At 39.4% G+C, this 26,527-nt stretch overlaps 1 protein-coding gene and 1 long non-coding RNA gene across 3 annotated transcripts in view; one reads left to right on the forward strand and one right to left on the reverse strand.

Annotated features, from left to right (window-relative positions):
* Positions 1 to 10,931, reverse strand: part of NEIL3 (nei like DNA glycosylase 3) — a 34,606-nt gene extending 23,675 nt beyond the window's left edge. The window contains exons 1-2 of one of the 2 annotated variants that reach the window (XM_006197967.3): positions 10,692 to 10,931; positions 4,323 to 4,450 (exon numbers count right to left, since the gene is read on the reverse strand). In XM_006197967.3, the coding sequence (XP_006198029.1) occupies positions 4,323 to 4,450; positions 10,692 to 10,847 (284 nt within the window). In that variant the 5' untranslated portion in view covers positions 10,848 to 10,931. The remainder of the gene's footprint in view (positions 1 to 4,322; positions 4,451 to 10,691) is intronic. The other variant, XM_072950507.1, reaches the window with a different exon arrangement.
* A 4,398-nt stretch (positions 10,932 to 15,329) lies between these two features.
* Positions 15,330 to 23,599, forward strand: LOC140689516 (uncharacterized). The gene is made up of 3 exons (XR_012064556.1): positions 15,330 to 15,467; positions 16,054 to 16,144; positions 23,385 to 23,599. It is a non-coding gene; the product is annotated as an uncharacterized lncRNA (long non-coding RNA).
* The last annotated feature ends 2,928 nt before the right edge of the window (positions 23,600 to 26,527 follow it).

Here is a 26,527-nt window from a genome sequence, read left to right on the forward strand (position 1 = left end):
AATTTAAAAATTAAATTATTAATTGAGAAAACCATGCCAGGTGAGTCTGCTGCAATGAGTCCCCCAACCTCCCACAAGCATTACAGCTCAGCGCTTGGATTTTAAGTTAATGTGTGTCTGGGGTTTCATAACCTTGCAGATGTGTGCACAAACACCCCATAAAACCAGAGCCAAGGCAGGCCACGCACGGGTCATTCCCCATTGTGCGAGCAGTTGCAGATGCCTCTGCTTTCTGTTCATGGTAGATTTCCCTATGCCTTCAAAATAGATGTAAAAAAAAAGCACCAGCAACCAAGTTTCAGCAAATCCTCATCTAGGAATTTATCCTAAGACAACATCAAAATGGTAAAAGACTATGCTCAAGGATGTTAACTGCAAGTTATTTATTAGTGTGAGAAATGAGGGGGAGTGCTAATCAGTAGATAGCTGACTGAAAAATGATACCTCCATATAGCAGAACACTCTGCATACATTAAAATAAATGTACACGTATATTTTGACATTGACCAATGCAACATGCATATTATATAAAGACAACTATAGATAAAAACTCCTATTTATGTTAAAAATTATTACATGTAATACCATAATTCATGCATATGTATTATAAACTATATATGAATATATAATATATGTACAATTTACAGTCTATGATTTACAAAACCTGTTGAGTGTTTTTCTCCAATGGTAGTAATTATGGGTGGCGGTTACTTTTTCCTTTAGACTGTTTGGCACTATCTTAATGTTTCACAACTGGCTTATATAGTACTTTAAAATATTGGGAAAACTGTAATAAAATGATGTGTATTGTGAAAAGACACAAGAAAAAGAAAGTGGCAGAACTAGTGACCTTATAGGCTGTCGGGTGCAGAAGGGAAGGAAGGGAAAGAGAGGAAAAGAAGCAAAGAAGGGAAAATTGAGGTAAAGACTCCCATATTTTCTCCAGTTATGCATGAAAACATGTAATTGAAACAGAAAAAAAGTTACCCTTTCAAAAATTCAAACTATGTATTTTCTACCTGTAGATTATTTTTTTAAAGGCTAACAGACTTAGCCATTTAAATTTTATTTCAATTTAAAAAATTTTATGTAATTAATTTTTATAGAGGTTCTGGGGATTGAGCTCAGGACCTCGTGCATGCTATACCCCCACCACTGAGCTATACCCCCACCCTCGCCCCCACCTGTAGATGACTCTAATGGTCAGTTTGCTTAAATTGCAAGTGACAAAAATCCGACTCAAAAAGGTTTAGGCATTAAGAGATATTTGGTAGCTCATGGACTCTTAGGAAGGGCTGACAAATCGACCAGCAGGATCTTAGGCAGAAAGGCAGCTGAATCTTAGGAACAGAGGAAATAGGGACTGGAATGTCTCTGGGATGCTCGCTCTGCTTTTGGAGGCTGGCTGTATTTTCCATGGCCTTGCACCATCTTTCCTGACCAGCCAGTGGTCACCTCAAGTTCTAAGGCCTCACGTCCCCAGCTTCCATCCATCACAGAGAGCTTAACCCTCCTCAGCTCCAGATGAGAAAGTTCACAAAAGAACTCAGATTCTCCTGATTGACTGTGTTTGAGGGAAATTTAAGTAAGATTACGTTAAATTCAACTTGAACGTTGTGGTTATTGTGGCCAGATGACCAGTTTCCAGATGAAATGCTGTCCCCAAAAGATAAAGTGAGCATTTTGGAAAGACAAACGGTAGGTATTCACTACTCTAAAGAATGTAATTTAGTTCAGAATCCTTATCACACTCCAAATTTTTCTAATATGTCATGTGACAGATTATAAAAAATATTTTTAAGCTGTAAAACCCAGTTGTAAGTAGCATATGATGGATTCCTCAAAGACTTTTTAGCAAACTAAGAAGAACTGTAACATCTCTTGCATTTCTGTTTAGGGGATCATATTACTCAAACCCTAATAAATTAAAAATTATGAAACTTATAGTATATAATGCTTCTTTAAAATGACAAAGCCTCCAAAATATTTCAGAAACGGTTTCTGGTCTCCAAGTACGTATGACAATTGCAAACAATCAGAGTCATATAAATCACAAATCGGAAAGAGCAAAGTGTTTTGGAAAGAGATATTCATTTTGAAAAATATTTATCTTTTAAACATTAGTCAAGATATAAGCCGTGTCGATTTCCATTGAAAACAGCAGCTTGCACGGTGGGTGTGTCTGGGTGACCAGATGTACAGATGTACGCACACATAGTACTGGCAAGCCATGCATCCACAGTTAAGAGAGATGATATTCAGCAGTGGGATTGTGAATGTATAAATTTATTCTTGTTTGTTAATTATTTCTTGGTTTGCTCTAATGAGTATTTGATACATATTTAACAAGAATTAGAAATGACTTTTTTCTTTTGTTGCAGATGAAGAGCTTCTGTAAAGTGTTCAGAAAGAGCACAGGTATTAACCGCATATAATATCACAACTGCACTCCTAAAATAAATGTGCATCAGATCATTTTATTATTTTCTGGCACTATTCTGAGTGCTTGAACACTCTGATACATCTTTTAGCAAAAGAATTTGTCATGTTCTAATTTGTATCTTTCCGAAGTGTGGATTTTCCATGGCAGATTCTCTTCCCAAGGTCTAGGCCTGTATCTCACTTTCATGACAAATGAATCCCAGGAAGATGCATGGCCTGGCCTAAAAGATGCGCTAAAATCCACGGGCAATTTTAATTGTGGAAAGCTGCCTACTAAGGGAAAACCATAAGCAATCAGTAACCGTGTTTCCCGGTATCGGTTCTCTAAAGTGCAGGTCAGCCTGGTGGGTAGAAAACAGACGTCAAAAATGAAGACCACACTTCTGTCTCATGCTCACAGACTCGTAGCCTCACACAGGGACCCCATTTTTCTGACAGAGTCATCCATCCTCCTAAGTTGCTCGGTTCATATTCAAACAGCTGATCTGCCAGTGACCTTGAACCTCAAATCGTAGTCAAGGCTGCGGGAAATTGGAAGGAAGGAAGCACTGCCCCGCTACCCATCCATATACCGAGACCGGAACCTGCCAGGGATGGCACTCATGCACTTAGTTTGAAGAAGAAACAATTGTTTCTTGGTTAGAACTTCGTGCAGCACTCACTGACAGCCCTGTGCTGAGAAATGATCCCCGCTTATCAGTCTGGTGGAGAACACTTGATAAAAACCTCCCTTCCATCCTACAGAAATAAATCTGCACCTCACACAAGAGCATCAATAACATATCAATGTTTTCCACTATCTGACATGGATCCCACTGCATCCCACTCCGTTCAGAGCAAAGAATTTTCAATCACATCAATCTACTCAACAATAACGCACCCTGCGGTAGATCGCTGCAGCGCGAACCAGTGAACACATGCTGATGTCATCAATCTCATACTAAGAAAAACCACGAAGGGCCAATGTCGCCCAAGGACGGCAGCTGCTGACAATGAAGAGAGAAGGCTTCAAAGGAAAAGCAGTAACATCACCTCTGAAGTACTGTGAACATGCAATAGATGAGATGCGATAAATAATAATCCTATGGTCAGATTATCTCTTCGTGACCATTATTCACCTTCAGTTAGAAGCACGGGGTCCAGTAACAGGACTTGTCTTTTAAGAAGGTGAAAACTGTTCAGCATCTTATTTAAAAAAAAATGCAAACCTTACATTTGCCACATCTTAGGCTACATTCCGAGAAGACAGAGATCTGACAAAGTCATCCATGGGCCATCTTTGTGTTTTTTGCAAAAATTAGAAAGGTGGTTACATACACTGTGACATTTTTACCCTTAAGTCAACCAACACGTTAGCAATGAATTTTTCATAAGCTCCGTCAAACAACAGAGAACCGCTTACTTCTGCGGAAAGTTTTTGAGTTCTAGAAATAAGTTTCCATGTCCATACAAGGCTTCAGAGAAAGAAGACAGAAAAACATAAAAATCTAGAGAGACATTTAAACCAAACTAGAGGTTGTCATAAAGAAACTGACGTCACTAAATGCAGTAAACATTTGGCAGAAAGAGCAGCGTAGGGAGTTTGGGGAAGAGAAAGCAGAGCTGTGTTGCCCTACGATCCCTGGGGAGGCCCTGCCGGCCTGTCATTTGTTTTTTTAAGAAATAAATTGACCTGCCCTCCAAGGAACGATGACATCACAATTGATTCTCCTTCCACTCACTGCCTTCCGTGATAGACTCTCACCCTCCTTCATTAGAGCTCTCTTAAAAATGGAGTACTTTCTACCTGGTTACACGTGCCGTGCAACAAACTGCAAGAAAAGCCTTCTACACACCTTTAAACGCAGAGAGAGGGGATGTATTGAACAGGTTTATCTTACCGAAAAGCTTTTGGTCCAAAGTACATAAACAGCTCCTTCCCCAGAGTTTCCACGCCACTGTAAACGAGTCCGTCAAACAGTCTCAAGAAACTCTGGCTGGAATCTCTATTACTATTCAGTGCAGCAGCCTAGTAGAAAATACATACACACACACACACTTGAAACAAAATCGTCATCTATTTCTTCACGTTTTTCCAGTACTTCAAGCCCAGGTGTGTCCCAATGAGATGAAGAATCTCCAAGTCAAGTAATGTAATCAGCCGTTTACACACTTTTTGTCAGATGACTACGCAGGCGCTGAAAGAGAGGCTAAAAAAATTAAGTGGGGAAAATAAAAGGCAATTGGCACACAATCAAAATGAGTTTCTTCCAGGACCATATAGCTCTGCGCCTGTGAAAAGGAAGCACAGAAAAATGATGTGAATGTTTTAAAGCGAAAAGTGAGGGCACAGTTCAGTGATTCTCAGACTTTGGGTTTACAGACACCTGTCATTCTATGCATTTAACATGGTAGGTCCATTCTATTCTTTATTTTACTAAACTGATCCTTGTTAAAAAAAAACACACACACAACTATAGTGTTTAGCTCAAAGGGATAAAAGGATAGTAGGTTAAAAAAAAAAAAGATTGAGGACTAAATTGTATTCCTTCCAACAATCATATGTTGAAGTTCTAACCCCCAACGTAACTGTATTAGAAAATAGGGCCTTTAAGATTTAATCAGGTCATAAGGGTGGGGCCCAGATGCAATAGGATTAGTATCCTTATGAGAAGAGACACCAGAGAACACCCTGTCCTTCCTGCTGGGAGGAAAGGCCATGCGAGGAAAGTGGTATCAGCGAGCTAGGAGGAGAGCTTCACCGGAAACCAACCTACTGGAGCCTTGACTTTGGACTTCCAGCCTCCAGAACTGTGAGAAAATAAACTCCTGTTGTTTAAGCCCCCCGGTCTGTGGCATTTTGTTACAGCAGCCAGAGCAAGGGGGTGGGGGGTGGGGGTGGGAGGTGCGTTCTATCCAGGATTAATTCCTTAAGACATCAGAGGGTGTCCTGGGGCACACATCTGCATGCTCTCCAAATTACTGTCAAACATCAGGCCTTAGAATGCCTAACAGATCTAATCATGGGAAATTTCACTATTTGGCAAGAGGAAGTCTCAGTGGATGGTCCTCCAAAGGTTTATGTTTACCGAACCTCTTATTAACAAGACAAAGAGGAGTATGTGCCCTTGGAAATAAGTTCTGTTGTACATAAGAGGATGACTCAAAAAATATAAAGGCCAATATACTTAAAATGCATGAGCCCATTAAGTCTCTTCACACAGCTGCCAATGAAAAGTGAGCTCGGCTGTCCTGACAGAGCCCCAAAGAGAGCCACAAATCAAATCTTTAAAGGTGTGATAATTCTGTTCCACTTGTTTTGAGAGCTACTGTGTACAAACTGGGCAAGGCTTTTGCAATAAACCTAAGATTTACAGGATATCCACTTGTCCTGCTGTACGGCCTGGGGTTATCACCTCTTCGTGTAAGCTTCAGCTGCCCAGACAAATTCAAAAATTAATTTCCACAAGCCTCTTATCTTTGCTGTAACTATACACAAGTGCCCAATATATACTTGACTTTCTCATGTTGACCCTTATAATCCTGTTACTGTATTATTTGAACATTTCATCCTCTTCCCCCACCCAGAAATAGAGACGAAAATCTCCTTTGCCACAATTTTAAGTATGATTGAGAAGGGTTCACCTTCCCACTTTCAAGTGGCTTAATCATATGAAATCCTCAAAACAACATATATCTTCAGAGACAGCATATGATTTATTGTGCTGATTACCATTTATCCTGACTATCCATGGGTGAACAAGGAAGATGAACTTTTCAGAACAGAATAAGACTTTTCCATAGATAAGTGTTTCAACTCTAGTGCAGATATATGCTTTCCCCAGAGAGAAAAAAAAATACCGTATTTACAATCATAGTCTCTCCTCATACAACACTTTCAGTAATCAGAAGTCACTTATCAAACAATTTAAACGATCAAAGAACCTGATTTGAAATGATCTCCAAGCCCCCAGATAGAGGTCTTTAGGTCCTTATATCAAAATATATTCTACATTTTGTAAGAGCAGAGGCTTTCAGCGCTTACTCAGAGGCTAAATGCTTTGTACACAATTTGAGGGCACAAAAGATTACAAACCCTTCATAAGGGAACAGGGCATGCCTCAGATAAATGGGCCTAGTGAGAAAGCCCTGATCTGGAAGAAAAAAGAACAATTACCAGGACGTTTACTTTGCTAAGCACTAAGCGAAGAGTTTTATATACATTCTAATCTAATCCTGACCAAATAAGCAACGATATGAGTAGAGGCACTTCCAGCTGAGGATTAACAAAGGAACTGCGATTCAAAGATGATCAGATGCTCTTTTGTCTACAACACACCAAATACTGCAGTGTTGGGGTAAAAGCTCCGATGGCCAAGGAAAATCATCTCTCTGAGTTTCCTCATCAGTAAGACTGTTACCCGTCTTCTGTTCCTCTTGTTCCATGACTCCAGACAATGCTGAATGCTGACAGTAAAGATTCTGAGTTGTTAGGGTGAAACCGTCATCAGTATCCATTTAGGAAGACAAGCAAGTACTGGAATGCACGTTCAATACAATTTTAAAACCTCTTTTTGAATTTAAACAAAGCTTCATTTAGCTAGAAAATGAATCTCTGTGGACTAGCTCATTCCTTCATATAATGGCAATTTTGGCAAAATATAAAATGGCAAAAATCACCATAAAATGAGTTATGATTCCCCCCCGCCACTATGAAGAAGGGAAAAGAGGGAGGAAAATGTTTACTATGTGGCTTCATTATTTTCCTGCAATAGGAATTTCCATTTAACATACATAAAACATACACATCTTCGTAAAGACCGATTCCTAAGTGAATTTATTTTTAAATCCTTCATCAAAACTATTTTTGCACAACTCAAAACTCTGCTCTTCTCCATCCAAACATTTCTTAAACGTCTACTGTGTTCAAGACCCTGTAAGGGGCATATCATGATGAACAGAGTAGGTAGCATGTTAAATATATGTAACAGATGTTAAGGAGCCAGAAGGTTATGTTTTCAAAGGAAAGGAATGCCTGTAAGTAAGCTCTGTTTCATACTCTGTTTTGTGGAAGGAGACTGGAAACATATGCGGGTTACACATCGATTTCACTAAAATACTATATCCATCCAACAGTTAAAATCAGAGGATTGACTCTTCACAGTTCATTAACCAGACATGTTCACTTATATTCCAATGTTGTTTTTCACCATAAGGTTCCACAAGCTCCAGCAGAGATGAATGCAGTGTGCTTACAGAGTTGCATAATTTTATGCTGATCCAAGACAGTGGATCAAAACTCAGAGAAATAATCTAGTGCATGTACAATTAGCATATGCCGGACCTTCTACGGCTTGGCTTTCTTCTTCAACATGAGGATCACTTATTGCAAGGAATCATGCCTTAAAATGTGTTCCCTATGAACTTCAAACTGGAGCAAAGAGGGAGGCTAGATACCAGAAGAACTGGTTCATTACAGCAGGAGCTATGTAGGTGGGGATTGGGGGGGTTGGTTTTAATTACAATGATCTGAAGTTTAAATTATTTATTTTAAATGCTCAGTTAATATTTCTTTAACTCTCTTTTGCATCCATATTTCCTGCCATATTTCCTTCCAAAGAATATCATATGCAGGCATTGACTTATTTTTAAACTGCTGCCTTGTGAAAACGAATAATTTCAAGCCAGTAGCAGAAACCTTTAAACAGCTTTATGTCTCTGGCATAAAGGTCTAGGGAACATGGGATCACCTGTTACAGTAAGGATCATGCCAGAGGTCTGCAACAACCTACCATGTTTTGATGGAATTTACTATGGATCCAACTACCCTCTAAAATGCAAAAGACCCTTCATGTTTACAAAGTTTTTTGTGCTTTTTTTGTTTTTTTTTTTAAGATCAAAGGCCCAAAAAGTGGCGCCATGGCAAAATATTTGGAATATTCCAATAACCACACAGGGATTATTCATTCCATACTGATTTTCAAATCCTAAGGGCTTACTTCTCCGGCTAATCAGTAATCACCACTGCATATTGAGCAATATGGCATTCCTGCCAATGAATTAGCCATTGGCCTACTAAATCTTTTATAACTTCGAGAAACTTCGGTTAAGAGTGTAGGCTTTGGAGTCCGAAAGGGAGACCAAACCCCTTCCTTGTCATGTGATTTTGGGCAAGTAAATTATTTAAACCCACATTCCTCATCTGTAGAATCAGGTTAATCCTTTATCACAGGGTTATTGTTTCTCATAACTAAATGAAATGGAATAGTTCTTCAAAAGCGCTTTTTGCCTTGCCACTCAAGATAATCACAAACTTAAAGGAAATGTTCATGCTGTTTTGGCCTAAATACCAATGAGGTGATGTCAATTTAGAATATTAAGTGGGATTCTCACAGAAGGCAGTTTATCTCGTTCATCTTTGTATTCCCCAGGAGCCAGCATAAAACCTAACACAAAATACATTATTGTTGAGTGATGTAAGTTACATCCGTACATATATCATGTCATACCCATTACCAAGTCCTACTGCCTTTTCTTCCAAAATGGCGCTTCTGTGCATTTCTCTCCACCTCCACCACCAGCACTCTCCTCCAGCTCCAGGCACACCTCCCAGGATTCCCGCAGTCCTCACCCAACTGAGGGAGCAGTATCTACTCTGGCTTCCCTCCAGTCTTTTATTTTTCCCTTTGCAAAGCAGAGTGATCTTTTCAAAGTGTAAATGGATGTCATCACCCTTCGAAGACCTGTATTACTCCTGAAATGAATACAAAGTCCCTAGCAAGGTCTGGCTCCTTCCCATCATTCCCAGTCCTGTCTTACTTCAAACCACCTTCCTTTTCCAGCCACATCAGGTTTCTTTCAGCCCCTCATGCATCTGAAGCTCTCTTCCTTGGCCATCGTTTTGCCTGAAGTGTTCTGCCTGAAGTGTTCTGCCTGCAACCTTCAGCTCAGGTGCTGCATATCTTCTCACCCTTCATGCCTCAGTTTGTCACCTTCCCAGCAAAAGCCTTCCCTGATCTTCCTGTAAGTACTTACAGAACCACATTTCTCTTCTTCAGAGAACTTAGCAATTTACATTTCTTTGTGTTCTTACTTAATGAATGTCTATGTATCTTCCCAACTAAAGAAGAGGCTACACAAGAGGAAGTGTTAATTTTTGTTCCCCAGGTTCCTGGGGTAGTCGAAGTTTTGTTCAATGAGTGATTTTTATAAACACTAATATGCTTAACAGACCACTCAAGATCCATCTCTGTGGTACCTGGAAACGATTTTGAGGGAAATACTAGGAAAAGAATAGGTGCAGAGTACTGACATATAAAGTCAAAATAAGTAAAATACAAGGGCAATTGGAAGGAGATGCAAAAATTACTTTTTCCAAGTTTGAAAATGTATTTTCTCAGACTTAGGACCTCATTTCTTTCAAGTTGTAAGCCTATGCTAATTTCATAGCAGGCAACTTTTTCTTCCAGGGCCAAAGGCTATGATGAAGCTTTGCAGGAGAAATTGAAGTACAGCACAATATTGCATGCATGCATGAAATACAATCATCCGTACATCTAAAGGGCTTTTAAGGCATGATGGCTTAATCAGAATATTTTTAGTACAAGTTCTAAATTCTTACCAAATGAACATCACACCATCTGCAATGCGTGCCTGAGTGGCAAGAAGCTGTGCTACTACAATTTCCTTTAAAAAGAGATAAATTCACTTAAGGGAATCAGAATGGGTTTCACTGCCCCTTCATTAGATAGCAATATTAAGTTGAGTGGGAAGGTGAGGGCTAAATCTTCTGTGTGCAATTTTAGAATTATGCATTAGTTGTGATACATTTTCAATTGCAAAATATTCAGCAAGAAGCTAGACTTTTATGCTAAAAGCTTGTTGTCTTAAAAATGCGAAGAAAAAAGTCAGAGGTTGGAGGGATCTGATAATACTAACAGCAGAAAATGCAGCTATAGACATAAGGAAACCATCTTTTGCTGGGTTATAAAGCAGTTAAGCAGGGTGACATGGAATAAAGCACCTTCCATCACTCCCACCTGGGCGCTTCGATGGCCGCCTTAGCCCCGCGGGCCAGCAGTTCTCAACTGCGCAGGCGCAGTAGCTCGGACTTCTCTCTCAGGTGAAGTCAAGGTAAACTCTGAGAAACGCGGGGCCCCAGGGAGCCTGGACCAGAGTAGAGAGACCACACTTTGGCCCGTGGAAACCTGATGGGGTTTTTACCTCATTTTCCCCTGCTGGTTCCCTAGCAAGACACAGGAGCGGCTCACCTGTCTGGAGATCACAGCCCCCGAGGCTGCGGGAGGCGAGCCGGGAACCCCCAGGCTCTGCAGCGCGCTTCCCCGCAGGTCGGTCACCGCCTGGCCCCGGCGCACCCGCGCCCGGATTTTCTCCCCATTTAGGGTACAACCTGGTCCTTCCACCATGGCCCGGGCCCGCACCGAGGCCCACCAGTTGCAGGGCCCTGCTGAGGAAACTGCGGTGCTATTCAGCCTCTGCGCGGGCACTGAACTCGGCTGAAGTAAATTCAAATCTCCCGCGCGCCCGGCCCCGCCCCGCCCCGCCCCGCGCGCCCGGCCCCGCCCCCGAGCAGGTTCGGGCCCGTCCCAAGCGGGCCCGCCCCGAGCGCAAGCGCAGTGGCTCACCTCTCGGGTGCGGAGGTGGGGTTGAAAAGGACTTAAGGCGAGTTTACGTGGCGTGGAGCCCACCCAGCTGGGCTAAGTTGTCCGAGCAAAGGAAACTGGGACCTCAGAAGCTCAAAGTGTATTTTCTTTGCTTTAATGTTTTTGTCCTTGTCCCTGAGCTACTCAGCTCGTGCACGTTTTGTGAGCTTATCCACTTTTTCTGTCCTAAACTCCAAGGTTTTCGCGGACCATCCGGCAGGCCTCTGGTTTGGATGCCCTCTTCGGACGTGAGTGGGAGGAGAGGGACTCAGAACTGCTTAGAACAAGCAGCTTTTATTTTTATCTCCTATATGTTGAGCATGTCTTAGAAAACGTGGCCTTATTTGCCAAATACATTTTAGTATCTATATTAAAATCCCCTTCATTTTTTGATCCTGAACTGGAAGAATCCTATTCAAATTCATGCAGTCATTCTGTTATGGGATGCCCCAGATGCATTGTATTTGAAATTGCTTCGTAAAAGGCAGGGCTCTATATAAATTTGAGGGCAATGCATAGCTTTTCAAATTGACCCAAGGATGCATGCATGTAAATATATAAAGCTAATGACGCCATACAATTTTGTAAATAACGAAAAATCAATTCCTTTTTGAAAATTAAAATATAGCACATTAAAACAATGTCAGTTTATAAGTGATTTAATAAGCATATGTGTGCTGCCGTTAAACCAAAACTATATACATACATACACACATATATGCTAGAGAGTTGAAGTTAAAAATTTGAAAAGTATTAAAAACTTTACGTGGGGAGAGATTAGTGGTCAAAAGTTAGCTGGATCAGGTTCAGGATTCTTTGTAAACCTCCTTGTTTCATTGTTTACTTTTCTAGGTCAAGTTACTAAATAGTCAAGGAGGAATCCTATTCCCTACAACCAAAATTCAGTCATAATCTCTGCCTTTTGATGGAAGACCGTCCTTATACACTTTACTCACTTTTACCTTTTGCTTAATTATTTTTTGCTACCTAAAAAAATTATCTTGTTATTCTGCAGGTCAGGAGTTTGGCAGGGGTCTGGGTGGGTGGTTCTGGCTCAGTGCTTCTCAAGCAGTTGCTGTGAAGACATTGGCCAGGGCTGCAGTCACCCAAAGGTTTGACTGTAGCCAGAAGCTCCACTTCTGAGTTGGCAAGAGGCTTCCGTTTCCCATTGCTGGGTCTCTCCATAGGGCATAGGGTTGCTTGCCAGTTTTCAGGACATGGCAGCTGATCTCCCCAAGGTGTGTGATCCAAGCAAGAAGGCAAGGAGAAAGCGGTACTGGCCTTTATTGTCTCGTCTCTGGAGTGACACAGCCCTCCCCACCTTCACTACTTCCATTCATTAGAAACCAGTCATTCAGTACAGCCCACAAGGGGGTCAGGGTGGGAAATTAAGCTTTATCCTTTGAATGGAGGAGTATCAAAGAACTTGCGGATGTATTTTAAAACCATCACAATCTTCTTTCATCTGATTCATTGTAGACTTGTTTTCTTTGGCTCTTGTGTACTGGTGCACATTTGGATCAAATAAAATGTTTAATTAGAATTAGATTTACCATTCTCCAGAGAGCTAAGAGCTGGGAGTAACCTTGAAGACATTAAGACAGGTCACTGATGTGCCCAGCAAGGTCAAGCCGACTTTGTTTCTATGTGACTAGCCTCTGAGTCCTCTGATACTTCTCTTTGTTATCCTTCCTTACATCCTGTTAAGAGCAAGATTGCATGCACTGGGCATCTGCAGTGTTTATCAAGAGCCATCTCACCACTGCAAGCAAATCTACCCTGGTATGGACTCCATTTCTTCTTAAGCATTATTTATTACTGGATGACTATAAAAGTCGTCCACTTTCTCTAAAACACACTTTCTTCTTATGCAAAATAAAATACACCTTTCCTATAAACCTCCCCATGATGCTTTAATTCTAAATAACATAACATAGATGAAAGCACTTTGAAAGCTATGAAACACTATAAATTCAAGGAAGTAAGATAAATTCTATTTGCTATTGCCAGAACATTCTCTATGCTTTTTGTTTCTTGGCTCGTGCTGTTATTCTCACCTTTCTTTAACCTCGTCTTCATCTCAGTTTACTGAAATTCTCCCAATTTTTAAGTTCTAATTGAATGCATATCCTCTACGAAGCCTTCCAGGTACATTTTACAAGTGAAGGAATTATGGCACAGAGAGGTTAGGTAACATGCTCAAAGTCACAGAGTTGGGACTCACCCAGGCATACCATGGTCTTAGCCAAATATTTTCAACCACATCAATTATATTACACAAGCCCTCAACCAAGTATTTTTAGCAACAACTTATGAAATGGCAGATTAAAGGAAAAGCACCTTTTAGTTAGCCTTACATGGAAACTAAAAACAATCTAAAAACCTTCCTTAAGCGTATTAAGTTCTGACATATTTTGGATAATGAAACTTTGTTTTTACCCTTCTCCTTGCAAGGTCTGTGGGCAGATTTTCAGCTGGAATGAGAGAAATGTAGCATGGGGGAAATTTATTTAATTTCTGTGTTTTACATAAATTACCTGAATACATTTAACAAGTAGAGAGATAACATCCATCCTCCCTGAACATCCTCTTAATTTGAGCTCTGAATAGAGGAAGCAGTCATTAGTGTACATTACGTGCAGGTGTTTTCGGTGGTATTCACTAAAGAGTCTCCAGTTTCCACCCATTAGGAGAAACTTTTAACATTAGAGTACCAGAAGAATAATAAAATGCACAGCATCAGAAACCATTTTTGACACTTTTATTGTTTGAAGCATATACCAAAATGATGCAACTTTGCAAAGCAGTGGGTTGTTCTCCATTGTGAAGGCTGCAAGTGCCAGCTGAGTTTTCTGCTTGCAAAGTCAAAATCTGAATTGCAGAATCAACCATGGACTCCAGGTGGTCCATGAAACCACTATGACACACCTAGCCTTTCCGCAGTCTTGTGAAACCTAAGATTGGGTGCTTTAATTTTGCCAAATTCTCCATGGAAGGGATTTTTCTAATTTATTTTTTAATTTAAGCATATTTAGCAAGCAAAAGTAGCTTCTGATCCTGAACTTAAGTTGGGGAACAATAATAACTAAATAGTAATTAAACACTCCCAAAAGGGCCCAAATAATCTCTTTGGGAGGGGTGCTCTCCATGAGGGAGAGGAGAATTGATCTCTAGTCTGAAATAGAAAAGCAGGTTACTTTTGGTTAATACCTTGGAGCAACATTCTTCATCAGTCTCAGCCCCTGGAGACTTGTTGAGGCATGAAATCCACCACCTACTCATTCATTCTAAGAACCATTATGGGGCAACTGATTTGTTGCAGGAAGAGTGTTGGGTCCGTGGATACAGGTATCAGTCAGAGATCTAAAGAGCTCACCAACTAGTGCAGTGAGGAGAGGAATTACACACTGGCACCCTGACAGAGGTACTCTCACAGTGCCACCTGCAGAGAAAGGGAGGAGACCTCGGGTCCCAGACATCTCAGCTAAATTTTGAGGTCATAAGCAGCAGACATTGGATGAAGAATAGGAGAAAGGGGTTTTTAGGCGGATGGGGGGAGGGGCTGATTTACAAAGCCAGGAGGTGCGAGGGAACTTCACACTTGGGGGAGTTACAAGACTACCTGGAGGACAAGAGGACTGGAAGTGAGGATGGGATGGGTCCAAGAGAAGGCAGCAAAGCCAGGTTATGGAAAATCTGAGATGGTATGCTAAGAACTATGAGTATAATGTTGAAAGGAATAGGGGAACGAATAAAGAATTCTATGCAGATTGACATGGCTTAGATTCGCTTAATTAAGTGATCCCCAGAATGTTGTGAAGCAGTGGGTCTCAACCAGTGACATTTGGTCACAACTAGGGGCAAGGGGTACTACTGACATGTAAGGAGTCAGAGGCAGGGATGCTACTAAGTATCTTACAGTGTGCAGGACAAGCCACTACAACAAAAAATTAATTATCCAGTTGAAAGCGTTAATAGTGCCAAGGTTGAGAAATCCTGGCTGAATAATACCCCCCACCAACACGTTCGTGATCTAATCCGTGGGATTTGTGAATGTTTTTCCTTAAATGGCAAAAGGGACTTGACAGATGTGATTAAAAATCAAGGATTGTGAAATGAGGACGTGACTCAGGATTATCTGAGTGGACCCAGCATAATCACAAAGGTCCTGATAAGGGGGAGGAGGAAGGTCAACGATGGAAAAGGTGATGTGAGGACAGACCCAGTCAGTGAAGGAGATGGGATGATGCTACACTGATGCCTTTGAAGACGGAGAGGGAGTCAGGAGCCAAGGAACGAAGGCGACCTCCAGAAATTGGAGGTTGTAGGTCCCCCACAGCCTTCAGAAGGAGCCAGCCCCACCGACACCTTGACTTCAGGCCAGTAAGACTGATTTTGGACCTCTTGACCTCCAGAACACCTGAAGAATAAATCTGTGTTGTTTTAAGCCACTAAACATGTAATACTTCGTTACAGCAGCAATGAGAAATTAATATTTCTGTTTTGGAGAAAAGGACAGATGGGAAGGGAGTCTTGAGACAGAATAAACAGTAAGGAGGTGTCAGTATTGACAGGCACTTATCTGAGCACTGGAGATACAACAGTCATCAAGGCAGGGAAAAAAAAAAATTCTGCTCTCTTGAAACTTACTTTTTTTTTTTCTTATGTGTGAGTTCTTGTTATATTCCAGGAAACAATGCCTAGATAACGCTAACTTCCTTTTCCAATCCATCATACGTAAGCTAACTTTTTCTATCCTGAGAGCTTTACTTTTGCTTTTTTCAAATTAATCAGTATTTTGCAGTATAATTTGAACTCCCCGCTCCAGTTCAACGTATTTTAATGTCATAAAATTCTCTCTCTACAATTTTTGTATTAACTTTGTTTATAGTTTTATTATGATCGATGGATTATTATTCCCAACTACCCACAGTGCTATTATTAACCCTTTCTTGCCTCCTACCTCTAGGAAGGAACAGACCACCACACCACTGTCAGGACTGGCGACTGGACTACTTTGGGTCGACTGGATGCAGATTCTCTTAGCTGACTAAAAACTTGTGAGTGAAAAATTAAAATGTCCATTGTTGGAAGCCACTGAGATTTTGGGATGGTGTGTTATGCAGGATACCCTAGGGAAATATGGCTAAAACATGTATGTTTATGTTTAAGCCTTTATGCATGATGTCACATTGCTATATACACGTGTCCTTTATATATAAAGCTGTTTGGTCTCTCTGTTTTATTTAATTGGTGTATCTGTACAAATTCTATACTATTTTTAGTACTGTGGCACCATAATGCATCTTAATATCTCATGAGTTCCCACTTTTAGTCTTATTTCTCAAAATTATATTAACTTTGTATGAATGTGTAAACTTTCAAATTATATTTAGAATCAGTTTCATGTTCTTCTGCAAATTCTGCTGAGATATTGATCATATATAAACACTGAGTTTATAGATAAACTTGGGAAACCATTAATAGCTTTACAATGTTAACACGCCTTCTTTATTAAGATCTCATTTGATTAGCTTTAGAAATCTTAAAAGTTTCTCTGTGAAGACCTTCTTTCTTCATCGGTCTAATTCCTAGGTATTTCATAGTTTGCATTGATATTTTGAGTGACAAATTATCTTCTCTTATATTTTTATTTGTTTTTTTCTATGTAAGGTCCTGGATTCCAAGGTAAAATGTGGACAGCCAATTGAGGAGGAGAAGAAAATATTAGCACTTCTATAAACACTTATTATTTATTTTATGTTAAGATTTTAATTTTTAGGCAAATAGTCCCTTATGTAATACATTTGTTCTATATATAATAATAATAATAATAATAATAATAATAATAATAATAGCTAATTTTTATGAGGTACCAACTTTGTGCTAGGTACTATTCAGATGCTTTCCAAGTATTTAATCACTTAATCCTCACAAAATCCTAAGTGGTAATTTTTTCCCCATCATTTTAAAGGCAAGAAAGAGGAGGCAGAGAGTGGTTATGTAATCTGCCTAAGTTCACACGGGTGTGAGTGACAGAACCAAGATTTGAACCCAAAGCAATCTGGCTTTTAGTCTCTACATTATGTTGTTTGTAAAGTACCTACTTGCAGTTTATAAATAAATATGGGGGTCATACAAGGCTCATAAAATGTGCTGGCTTGCTTTTTAAAGATAAGGATTATGTGTTTTTTAAAGTTTTATTTATCAACTTTTAGAGGAACCAGTATTTTGAGACTAGCGGTGCAGAAAAATGCCATTAATCTTTAAAGTTTATCTTGTGTCTGGCAATTTCACTTAACTCTTATCAGATACACTAATTTGTTCATTCTCTTGGTTTTCTACATAATCTTATCATTTATAAATAATGAAAGTTTTATCTCTTCCTTTCCAATTCTTATCATTACCAATTATTTTCCTTGTCTTATTGTGTTGGCTAGGGCCTTCAGTACTACACTGAATAGTTGTGATAAAAGATATCCTTGCTTTGTTGAGTTCAAAATTTCTTCAATAAATGCTATTTAGCTGAGTCTTGTAAATGAATACTTTTATCAAGTTAAAGGCATCATATTTGCTCCCAGTTTTCTTAGTTCCTTTTGTTTTATCATTAAATAAGCATAAAATTTATTAAATGCTTTTTCTCTATCTACTGAGACGATGGTAAGCCATCGTACCATTCCTGAGATCATTCCTACAAATTCACTTAGTATTAGACTTAATAGCTTATAACTTTATTTGGCTAATATTTTATTTAGTATTTTCTCATCTATGTTCAGAAGTGGGCCATTTCCCGTTTCTTCTGTATTGTCTTTATCTAGTTTTAAGATATTAAGCTCATAAAATGACTCATGCAGCCTTTGCTTTTTCTGGAAAAGCTTTCACAAGATAAAATTATCTGCCCTTTAAAGTTTCACTTAAGCTCCAAAGGACCTTATTTCAACTAACTCCAAGGTATTTAGTTACCGAAGAAGAAAAGGGGGGATCCCAGTGCCTGTAATCTGGCATTTTCTAGAGAAATTTTATTTAGTCAGTTAAATATTTTCTGCAATTCACCGTAAGTGAGCGTTAACACTTCAGAGCAGAATTTTGAAATATGGAGTTTTGGCAATTTTGGAAAGGATTACAAATATTAGCGCTTCATGTGGTGTTATCATTTGTTGCCAACCATTTCTGAAGACAATTTCCCCCACAATTCCTGCCAGATTACTACTGAAAAGAATTAAAATAAATATGTCAACATAAAACAAGTTTTATTTGGCACATTGAAAGACAAAAAGGAATCAGGTCTCGGAAGGCAATTACTATAAACATTAAATTTCTGGTGGGGACCACATTTGTTCCCATGAGAAGTTATATCAAAGATACCCTTTTCAAGAATGGAGCATTGCCACTTGAGGCAAAAGGGCAACTATGATCTGCCTTGATCGGGTCAGAATGTGGGGGAGGGGGTTAGTGAGGAGCCCGCCTTAGGAAACAGAAGCTCAGAACAGAAATCTTAATAGATTTCAGGTAGCAATGATCAAGTAGTGACTTGGTCATTTTAGACCAAGGACCAAGACTATAAAAGGTTTGAAATATTTTTACTTGCAGACTCACTGATGTTATTGTAAATGATTGCCAGAATCACATACTGAGCAACTGGAAAACTCTTAAGACATTAGCAGGTTGGGTGCTATTTTTAGGAACAGCAAGGCATTTTGAGAGGTGGAAGCAAAGCAGAGGGGAGGTGACAGCAGACGAGAAGAGAAGAGACTGAGCCAAGGTCTCCTCACCACAAAGAAGAGCCCAGGAAAGGTCTTGAGCCTGAGAATGGATCTGGAGTTTAAAGCAGAAATGCTTGGATTCTGTCATGTCATTATGCCATGGCATCTACCTTGTGGACATTCCGAGTTTGGCTGGATTGTGTTGGGGTGTGATTTGAAGTTAGGTGACATTGAAATTGATAGCTGTGAAATGACAGCACCAGATGGACCTTGCTAGCATGAAGCAATCAAAGGTATGCACAGTTTAAGGAAAAATACTCCATCCTGAGCTTGACAGACCATATAGAAAGAGGTTATATCATTGACTAAAGGTCATGTATAAATATAGTGAGCTTCTTTAAGACACTTGGGCATGCTCCAGCCTCCTCGATGACATTCACACACCAGGAGATAACTTGTCAGCTGTATGTGTGTCCGCCTCTATCTATGTAATGGAACAAACAAAAAGCTCAAGAGATGATTGAGTCCAATGTATTGTATTTGATGTCTCAGTGAGAACACAATGGTTATAATATAGTAAAAATAGAGTTACATTCCTAACAGAACAGAAGGGTCCATTTCCGCAGACAAATATAAGGTCACCTTTTGCCAAACTTTTAGCATATGTAATTTTAATCAGCTATCATAGTCAACAGAGAAACTCAGTCTTATAATATTTGTAGATATCTTGAAACCCATTAAAAAATAAACAATATTTTGACATTGTTCATATTATGCAGACAGGGTTCAGAGTTTGAGTCTGTTAAGTCTCAAGAAGGATTCTTTGGCATTTCTGATCTAATGATTATTGTTTTGGACCCAGTTTGGACTAGTGATTAATTCACAATAGGGTCTATATTCCATTACTCATCTCTTGGACTTGAAAGGTTTATCAGACCCAAAGCTATTAGATGTTTAAAATTCTGCACTTTGTGCTTACTCGCTAAATATTGACTCCTAGGTTTTTTGGTTTTTTTTCTGTTACTATTTTCAATGGTGAAATGATAGGAAAATGCTAGGGTGTGTTTGTGTGTGTGTGTGTGTGCCTGCATGTGCACACACATATGTGTTTTACAGCCTTTCAGGGATTAAACACTCACCTTTACAAAGTGTTCTAATTTGGATTAGCAGAGCTGAGAAACACTGCATTCTATTCCTGTATTAACTCTCAGCCAGGGCATCCGGGGTCATATCCTAAATGCCAACTGGAATTGCTGTCTATTTTAGATGTGGACTGGAAGTTTGTATCAGTAGATATGCATGTGACAGCCTGATTGTAAATGGCTTGATTAATCCCTCAGCACATGCATGTTAGAACTTGCTTCTGAGGTTCAGTGCTCTGTGAAAAGGATTCACACTGAATGTTAGGAATTCAAAACTCCCCAAAAGAAAAGGGTTAAGCATGATGTTAACTCAGATCGAAAAGGCCAAGGCAGTTACAGAAACACACTTGCAGAGATTCCAGATAAGAAAATAATCTTGTACAAATTTCACCGTGTAATGTCTTTCAAACTGTGTGGAAAGTCGAACTGTTTTACAGAAGGGCAGTCAACAATCTTTCTTGGTATAGCCTGGGCTTAATGTTTCATTTTAGAAAAAGGAGGGATATTTCAAAGAGAGAAAACCACTGCCTGGAGGACTTCCAATTACCAAAATGATGCCAAATGGATGAAAGTCTGCACTGAGTTCTTTGCATGATAACATAAAAAGTTTTGAAGTCTATTTTTTATAGAAGTTATTCTAGAGGAGTAGAAAATGTGGAAGTGTTAACTCCCAGGCAGAAGTTTGCATTTGGCTTATGACACAGTCATGAGTTTCTAACGACTTGTGCTTTGGGGGTTAGGGATTACATTCAACTGCATAAAACAGAAACACAATTATGGCAGCTTAACCAAATAAGGGCTTCTTTGTCTTATATATTAAATCTGGACATAGGTGGTGTGGTTGGTGTAGTGGCCTCGTAAGAGCATCAACATCCTGGATTTATTCTGTCTTTTCGTTCCTTCATCCTCATGGTTACTTCATGGCTGCAAGATAGTAGTCCTTGCCTCTAGACTCCCTTCTGTGTTCCAAGCAGGAAGAATAGGGAAGCCTGACACCCATGTCAGGAGAGTAACACTACATAGGAACTCCTGGTAGGTTTCAGCTCATCTCATTGACAAAATCATGTCATGTGGTTAGCCTTTGCTTTAACAGAGTCTGAGTTTCTCAGGTAGGGCGTTTTGTTTGTTTTGTTTGTTTTGTTTTTGTCTGTGTTTTGGCTGCATTGCCAATAAAAAAGGAAAACGAGGGTTCTCTTAGCAGAAATGAAGTAGAGAGTGGATACTGGGTAGGCAAGCACCATGTTCTGCCACATGTTCCTTCAAAATATTTACCAGTATCCATTCTGTTCTGCCACTGCCCTGATATTCTGATTGCTCTTTGGCACACCATGACCTCTGTCCTTATTTTGCTTGATTAGAAGTAGATTTTGTTCAACATAGCTTTGGTACATAGAGTTGAGGTTCTCAGGGAATAATGACATTCCCTGAGAGCTTACTGTTCAAGAGTTCATTCCTCCACAGGGCTCCCCAACAACCACCCCCTCCCCAATTACTCACACGTGCAGAAAGGCTAGGGAAGTATATTAGATTGCCAACCTGGATACGAAATCAAAAGCAAGTCTATTAACTCTAGTTACCATATGATCCAGCAACCCCATTCCTGGGCATATACCTGGAGAAAATTCTAACTCAAAAAGATACATGCAGACCAGTGTTCATAGCAGCACTGTTTACAATGACCAAGACATGGAAGCAAACTAAACGTCTATTAATAGTTAAATGGATAAAGACGTGGGATATATATACAATGGACTATTACTCAGCCACAAAAAAGAATGAAATAATGCCATTTGCAGCAACATAGATGGACCTAGAGATTATCATATTAAGTGAAGTAAGTCAGACAGAGAAAGACAAATACCATATGGTATCTTTCATATGTGGAATCTTTAAAAATGATACAAATAAACTTATTTACAAACCAGAAGTAGACTCAGACATAGAAAACAAACTATGGTTACCAAAGGGGAAAGAGGTGAGGAGGAAGGATAAATTAGGAGTTTGGGATTAACAGATATACACTACTATACATAAAATAGATAAACAACAAGGTCCTACTGTAGAGCACAGGAAACTATATTCAATATCTTGTAATAACTTATAATGGAAAAGAATCTGAAAAAGAATATGTATATGTATACGTGTAACTGAATCACTTTGCTGTACATCTGAAACTAACACAACATTATAAGTCAACTATACTTCAATTTAAAAAGTGAATCTGACATCATTCTTCATATGTTGGCTCTGAGAGTTGAAACCTAAAGGCTAAACCATGTTGATATCAACAAAACAAAACAAAACAAAAACCCCAAAGCAAACAGTGGTCGAACTAACAGGGTAAGTAGACAAATCCAATGGTGATTTTAACATCCCTTATCAAGTGTATATAGTACAATCTCCAAGATAAACTATATGCTAGGAAAGAAACATCCTCAATAAACTTAAAAGGCTTGACTTTTAAAGCATGTTAACTGATCATAACAGACTTAAATTAGAAATCAATAACATATCTAGATAAGCCTAGGCATTTGGAAATTAAAGAACTCCTTTCTAAATATCAGAGAGGTCAAGGGACAAACAATCACAAAGAAAATGAAAACTTCGTTTGAATAAAACTGTAATAAAAATATGGCCCGTGAAAATTTGTGGGATGTTGCTAAAGCAGTGCTTAAAGGATAACTCTTAAATTAGGAAAGAAAAAAGATATAAGATCACTCTAAATTTCTACCTTAAGAATTTATAAAAAGAAACACATGTATGTGATTGTATAACTGAATTGCTTTGCTGTACACCTGAAACTAACATTGTAAACTGACTACACTTCAATAAAAAATAAGAATTATAAGAGAGAATTTAGAGAAAGACAAGCAATTTAAGCCCAAATATATAAAAGTCAAAAAATACTAACTATAAGAATAGAGATCAAGAAATACAAAACAAACAATGGAGGAAATCCACAAAACTGAAATTAAGTTCTCTGAAAAGACTAATAAAATGTTTCTTTCGATAAGGACAAAGAACTTAAAAAGAAAACCAAAACTACTACTTTCAGGAATAAATGAGAGTTTGGCTTTTTTTCATATTTATAGATATTAAAGGAATAATAAGGGAATATTATGAACAACTTTGTGCCAACATATATGACAATTTACGTGAAGCAAACAAATTCCTTGAAAAACAACTTGCCAAAACTGAAAAAATAGAAAATCTGAGCTGTCCCATAATAATGGAGTTGAATTTATCATCAGAACCTCCCCACAAGTAAAAACTTGAGTCTCTAATGGCTTCATGGGTGATTCCCTCAAACTTTTAAAATCCCACATGTGACTGCACATAAAATCGAAAAGGAGTTAACAATTTCCAACTTTTACTATGAGGCTTATTATATCCAGCCTGTCACTTGATTTTATCTGACTTATAGGCTAATAAATTAACCTCTTACTGTTTCATAGATTCTGGCAGAAGACGTGAGACCCCTGGATCAGAGACAAATAAATGACTATTACTCACCGACCACAGGCACCATGAGCATCATCACATTGGTGGCTGTCCCCCAGGTTCTCCAGCCCCACAGAGTGACACAAAGTGACACAAAGGGCTGACACTTGCATGGAATGATCACAGGAGAGGGGTCCTCAGCCTGGAGACTCCATTGACCCACCTGCCTTCTGACCCAGAGCCTGAGTGAAGATCAAGGAAAAGGGTTTGGGTTTCAGCTCAGCCACTGACATGTTCCCAGCGCAGGACAAATCACCTGTGTTTTAGGATCTCAGCTTCATTATCCATAAACTCAGAGGACATGAACAAGGTGATCTCCCAAGTCCTTTCCAGCTTTATCACTTTAAGTGTCTATGAATTAAAAAAGATTTGAAAAACAGAGCTTTAAATTATTTCATGTAATGGAATTAGGAGCATGAAGTTAAAGACCTGGGGAACTCCTCTGGTCAACTTTTGGCCTGAAAATATCCATCTCCCTCACCCTACGATTCTGTGCTTTGGAACTTCCTGACAATTACATTTATGGTTTCAGATGCGTACTGCTCGTCAGATGCTATTCTTTTCATATCCGTTTAAAAATATCTCTTGATGGTGAGAACAAATCAAATAAACATACCTAGGTGTTTAAATGTGTATGCAAGTACCTGTCAAACATCCAGATATATGAATACATAACTATATGTATACTATGTACATGGGTATATATGTACATATAAAATACAAATATGTATGTGCATGTGTACACATTGGCTAATACAAGCAGAACTCAGAGATATCACGGGTTTGGTTCCAAACCACCATAATAAAATGAATATTGCAATAAAGCGAGTCACACAAAGTTTTTGGTTTCCCAGTGCACATAACAGTTATGTACTTAAAAATAACTCCACCAATAACACATGCTCTACATAACATCATTTTTGCTTAGAGCTATAGAAAACCTGAAAAACAGTGACTTAAACACAAAAAGGGCCGATTTTTCTCAAAACCTGAAAAACAATGATTTAACCACAGAAAGGGCTTATTTTTCTCATGCACAGGACACTGTGGAGATGGTGAGTCCAGGGCTGCTGCAGCCAAAACTCTTCAAGATCATCAACGGTTCAAACTCCTGTTCCCTATTCCCCCTTCATCAGCCTGTGGCCTCTGTACTCATGTTTGCAAAATAGCTGCTGCCCCTCCAGGCATCACATTCTGATCCCAGGCAGGAAGAAAGGGAAAGGTCCAGAAGCCTTTCCCATAAAGCTTTGCCTTGTCTTGAGAAGGGCTACTTCCTCCAGATATGTCTGCCTATATCCTATATCTGGCTGGAACCGGGTAACATAGCTTTCCCTTGCTGCAGAGTTATTTGGGGAAGTGAAGATATTTATGTATTAAGCTGGGATCATTGGTGATCCTTGAATATCCAATGAAACTGGAGTTCTGTTAGCAAGGGGGGAAGGAGAGAACAGATCATGGCAAGTAACAAGCAGTTTCTGCCATTTGCCTCCTGTAGAAAAAGTAGAAAAACCAGAGTTGCGTTTCTCCATTCTTTTGGTTCTATTTATTTAGTTTTTCTCCCTCTTTCTCCTGATCAATACCTCACTGAAAATAGAGACCTTCTTGGCCTTACCTCAAGATAGTTAAAGCAACTTTGAAGCTATATCCTTAATAGCTTTCTGAATCAAAGGACTTGCAGAATACACCCCCCCCGCCGCCGCCCCAGGAGAATTTAGTATCCCTAAGATAGAATCTTGAAGGAGAAAAAAATGTAAATAAGGTTTCAGGGCAGAAATTGAAAATGGTTTCATGACAGACTGTCAGCATTTTATTTGGGTCACAAAACAGGCCATTTCCCGTCCTCTCAAAGCCCTACACTTCTTAAATCACTGCCCTGTAACCCAGCGTGTGGAAATGGACCCGGTGGAGGCCACAGAGGCGACCGCCTCCCCCTCCTAAGTGCACGGCTTTTCGCTAATAGCTCTAGGCGCTGACTGCAGGGCCTGGTCCTGTTCATCATTGTCATAATCACCATGGATTATATTTTTGAGTGCCCTAGGGGGGCACGGTAATGCACTGTGTAAAATGTTTACTGTCCTGTTTCTGCTTCCGGATTGTTAGATGTTGTGTTCACATTGCGCTATCTCTGATTGCAAGCAATGCTGTCCGCTGCTGTCAGCCACCTAAAGTCAAAGCTTTTTAAACTGTGGCTGTTTCCCGCAGGAATCTGATGAAACAGTGACATCACCACTTTTCAGCCAAGTTTTTTCACCATTAATGGATTTTCTCAACATGCCTATTAGCAGGTACTATTTTCTTGGCATCACGAACTTCAAGGTTGGCCAGAACCTTTGGAATCTGGAGGGGGAAAAAAAAGCTAATATTTATCAGTCCTGGGGACAGTGTTAAATGCGTTCTATTTCATTCCTGAGTTATTGTTCTGAAGGCATAATTAGTGCACACATTTTGAGATGAAGCAGCTGATGCTAAGGGAGTTTAGATTGGTCGTCCAAAGTCACATAAGCTGGTAGAAGGTCAAAAGTGAACTTGAACCTGGGTCCTAACTTTATTAACTTTCCACTACAGTATATTGTCCTTTAGGAAGTGGCATAGTATATAGACATACGTATAACTGAATCACTTTGCTGTACACCTGAAATATTATAAATCAACTATACTTCAATAAGGAAAGAGACATGTTATAAGATTTCACCAAGAGGTCACAAAACCCAAACCTCATTAGTGAATTCAGTTTAAACTAATATGGAGGAAACTTAACTCTTACTGACATCAGTGGTTACCGTGCATGGCGAAAAACAGGTGTTTTCACAGGTAGGCGAAGGGACTTAGGAAACCTAACAGAACTCAGGAACAAGGCATATTCTTTTCTTCAAGGTGTATTATGCACTATGTACGTTTAATGCAGTGGAACTAAAATGACACTCTGTTCTTGTTTACCGTGCTTTATTTCCCCTGTCCAGACTTACATCTTTATTCCGCTTACTTTATGCGTCCTCCATCAGAGTGATGGTTTTTCTAACAGTTTATCTCTACTCTTAACTCTTCTTTTAGCAGCAGTCTCTAGGGCGACGCTACATTTGACTCGTGCCTCCTTACG

The sequence above is a fragment of the Vicugna pacos genome, chromosome 26 (assembly GCF_048564905.1).
Source record: "Vicugna pacos chromosome 26, VicPac4, whole genome shotgun sequence".
NCBI classification, from domain to species: Eukaryota; Metazoa; Chordata; class Mammalia; order Artiodactyla; family Camelidae; genus Vicugna; species Vicugna pacos.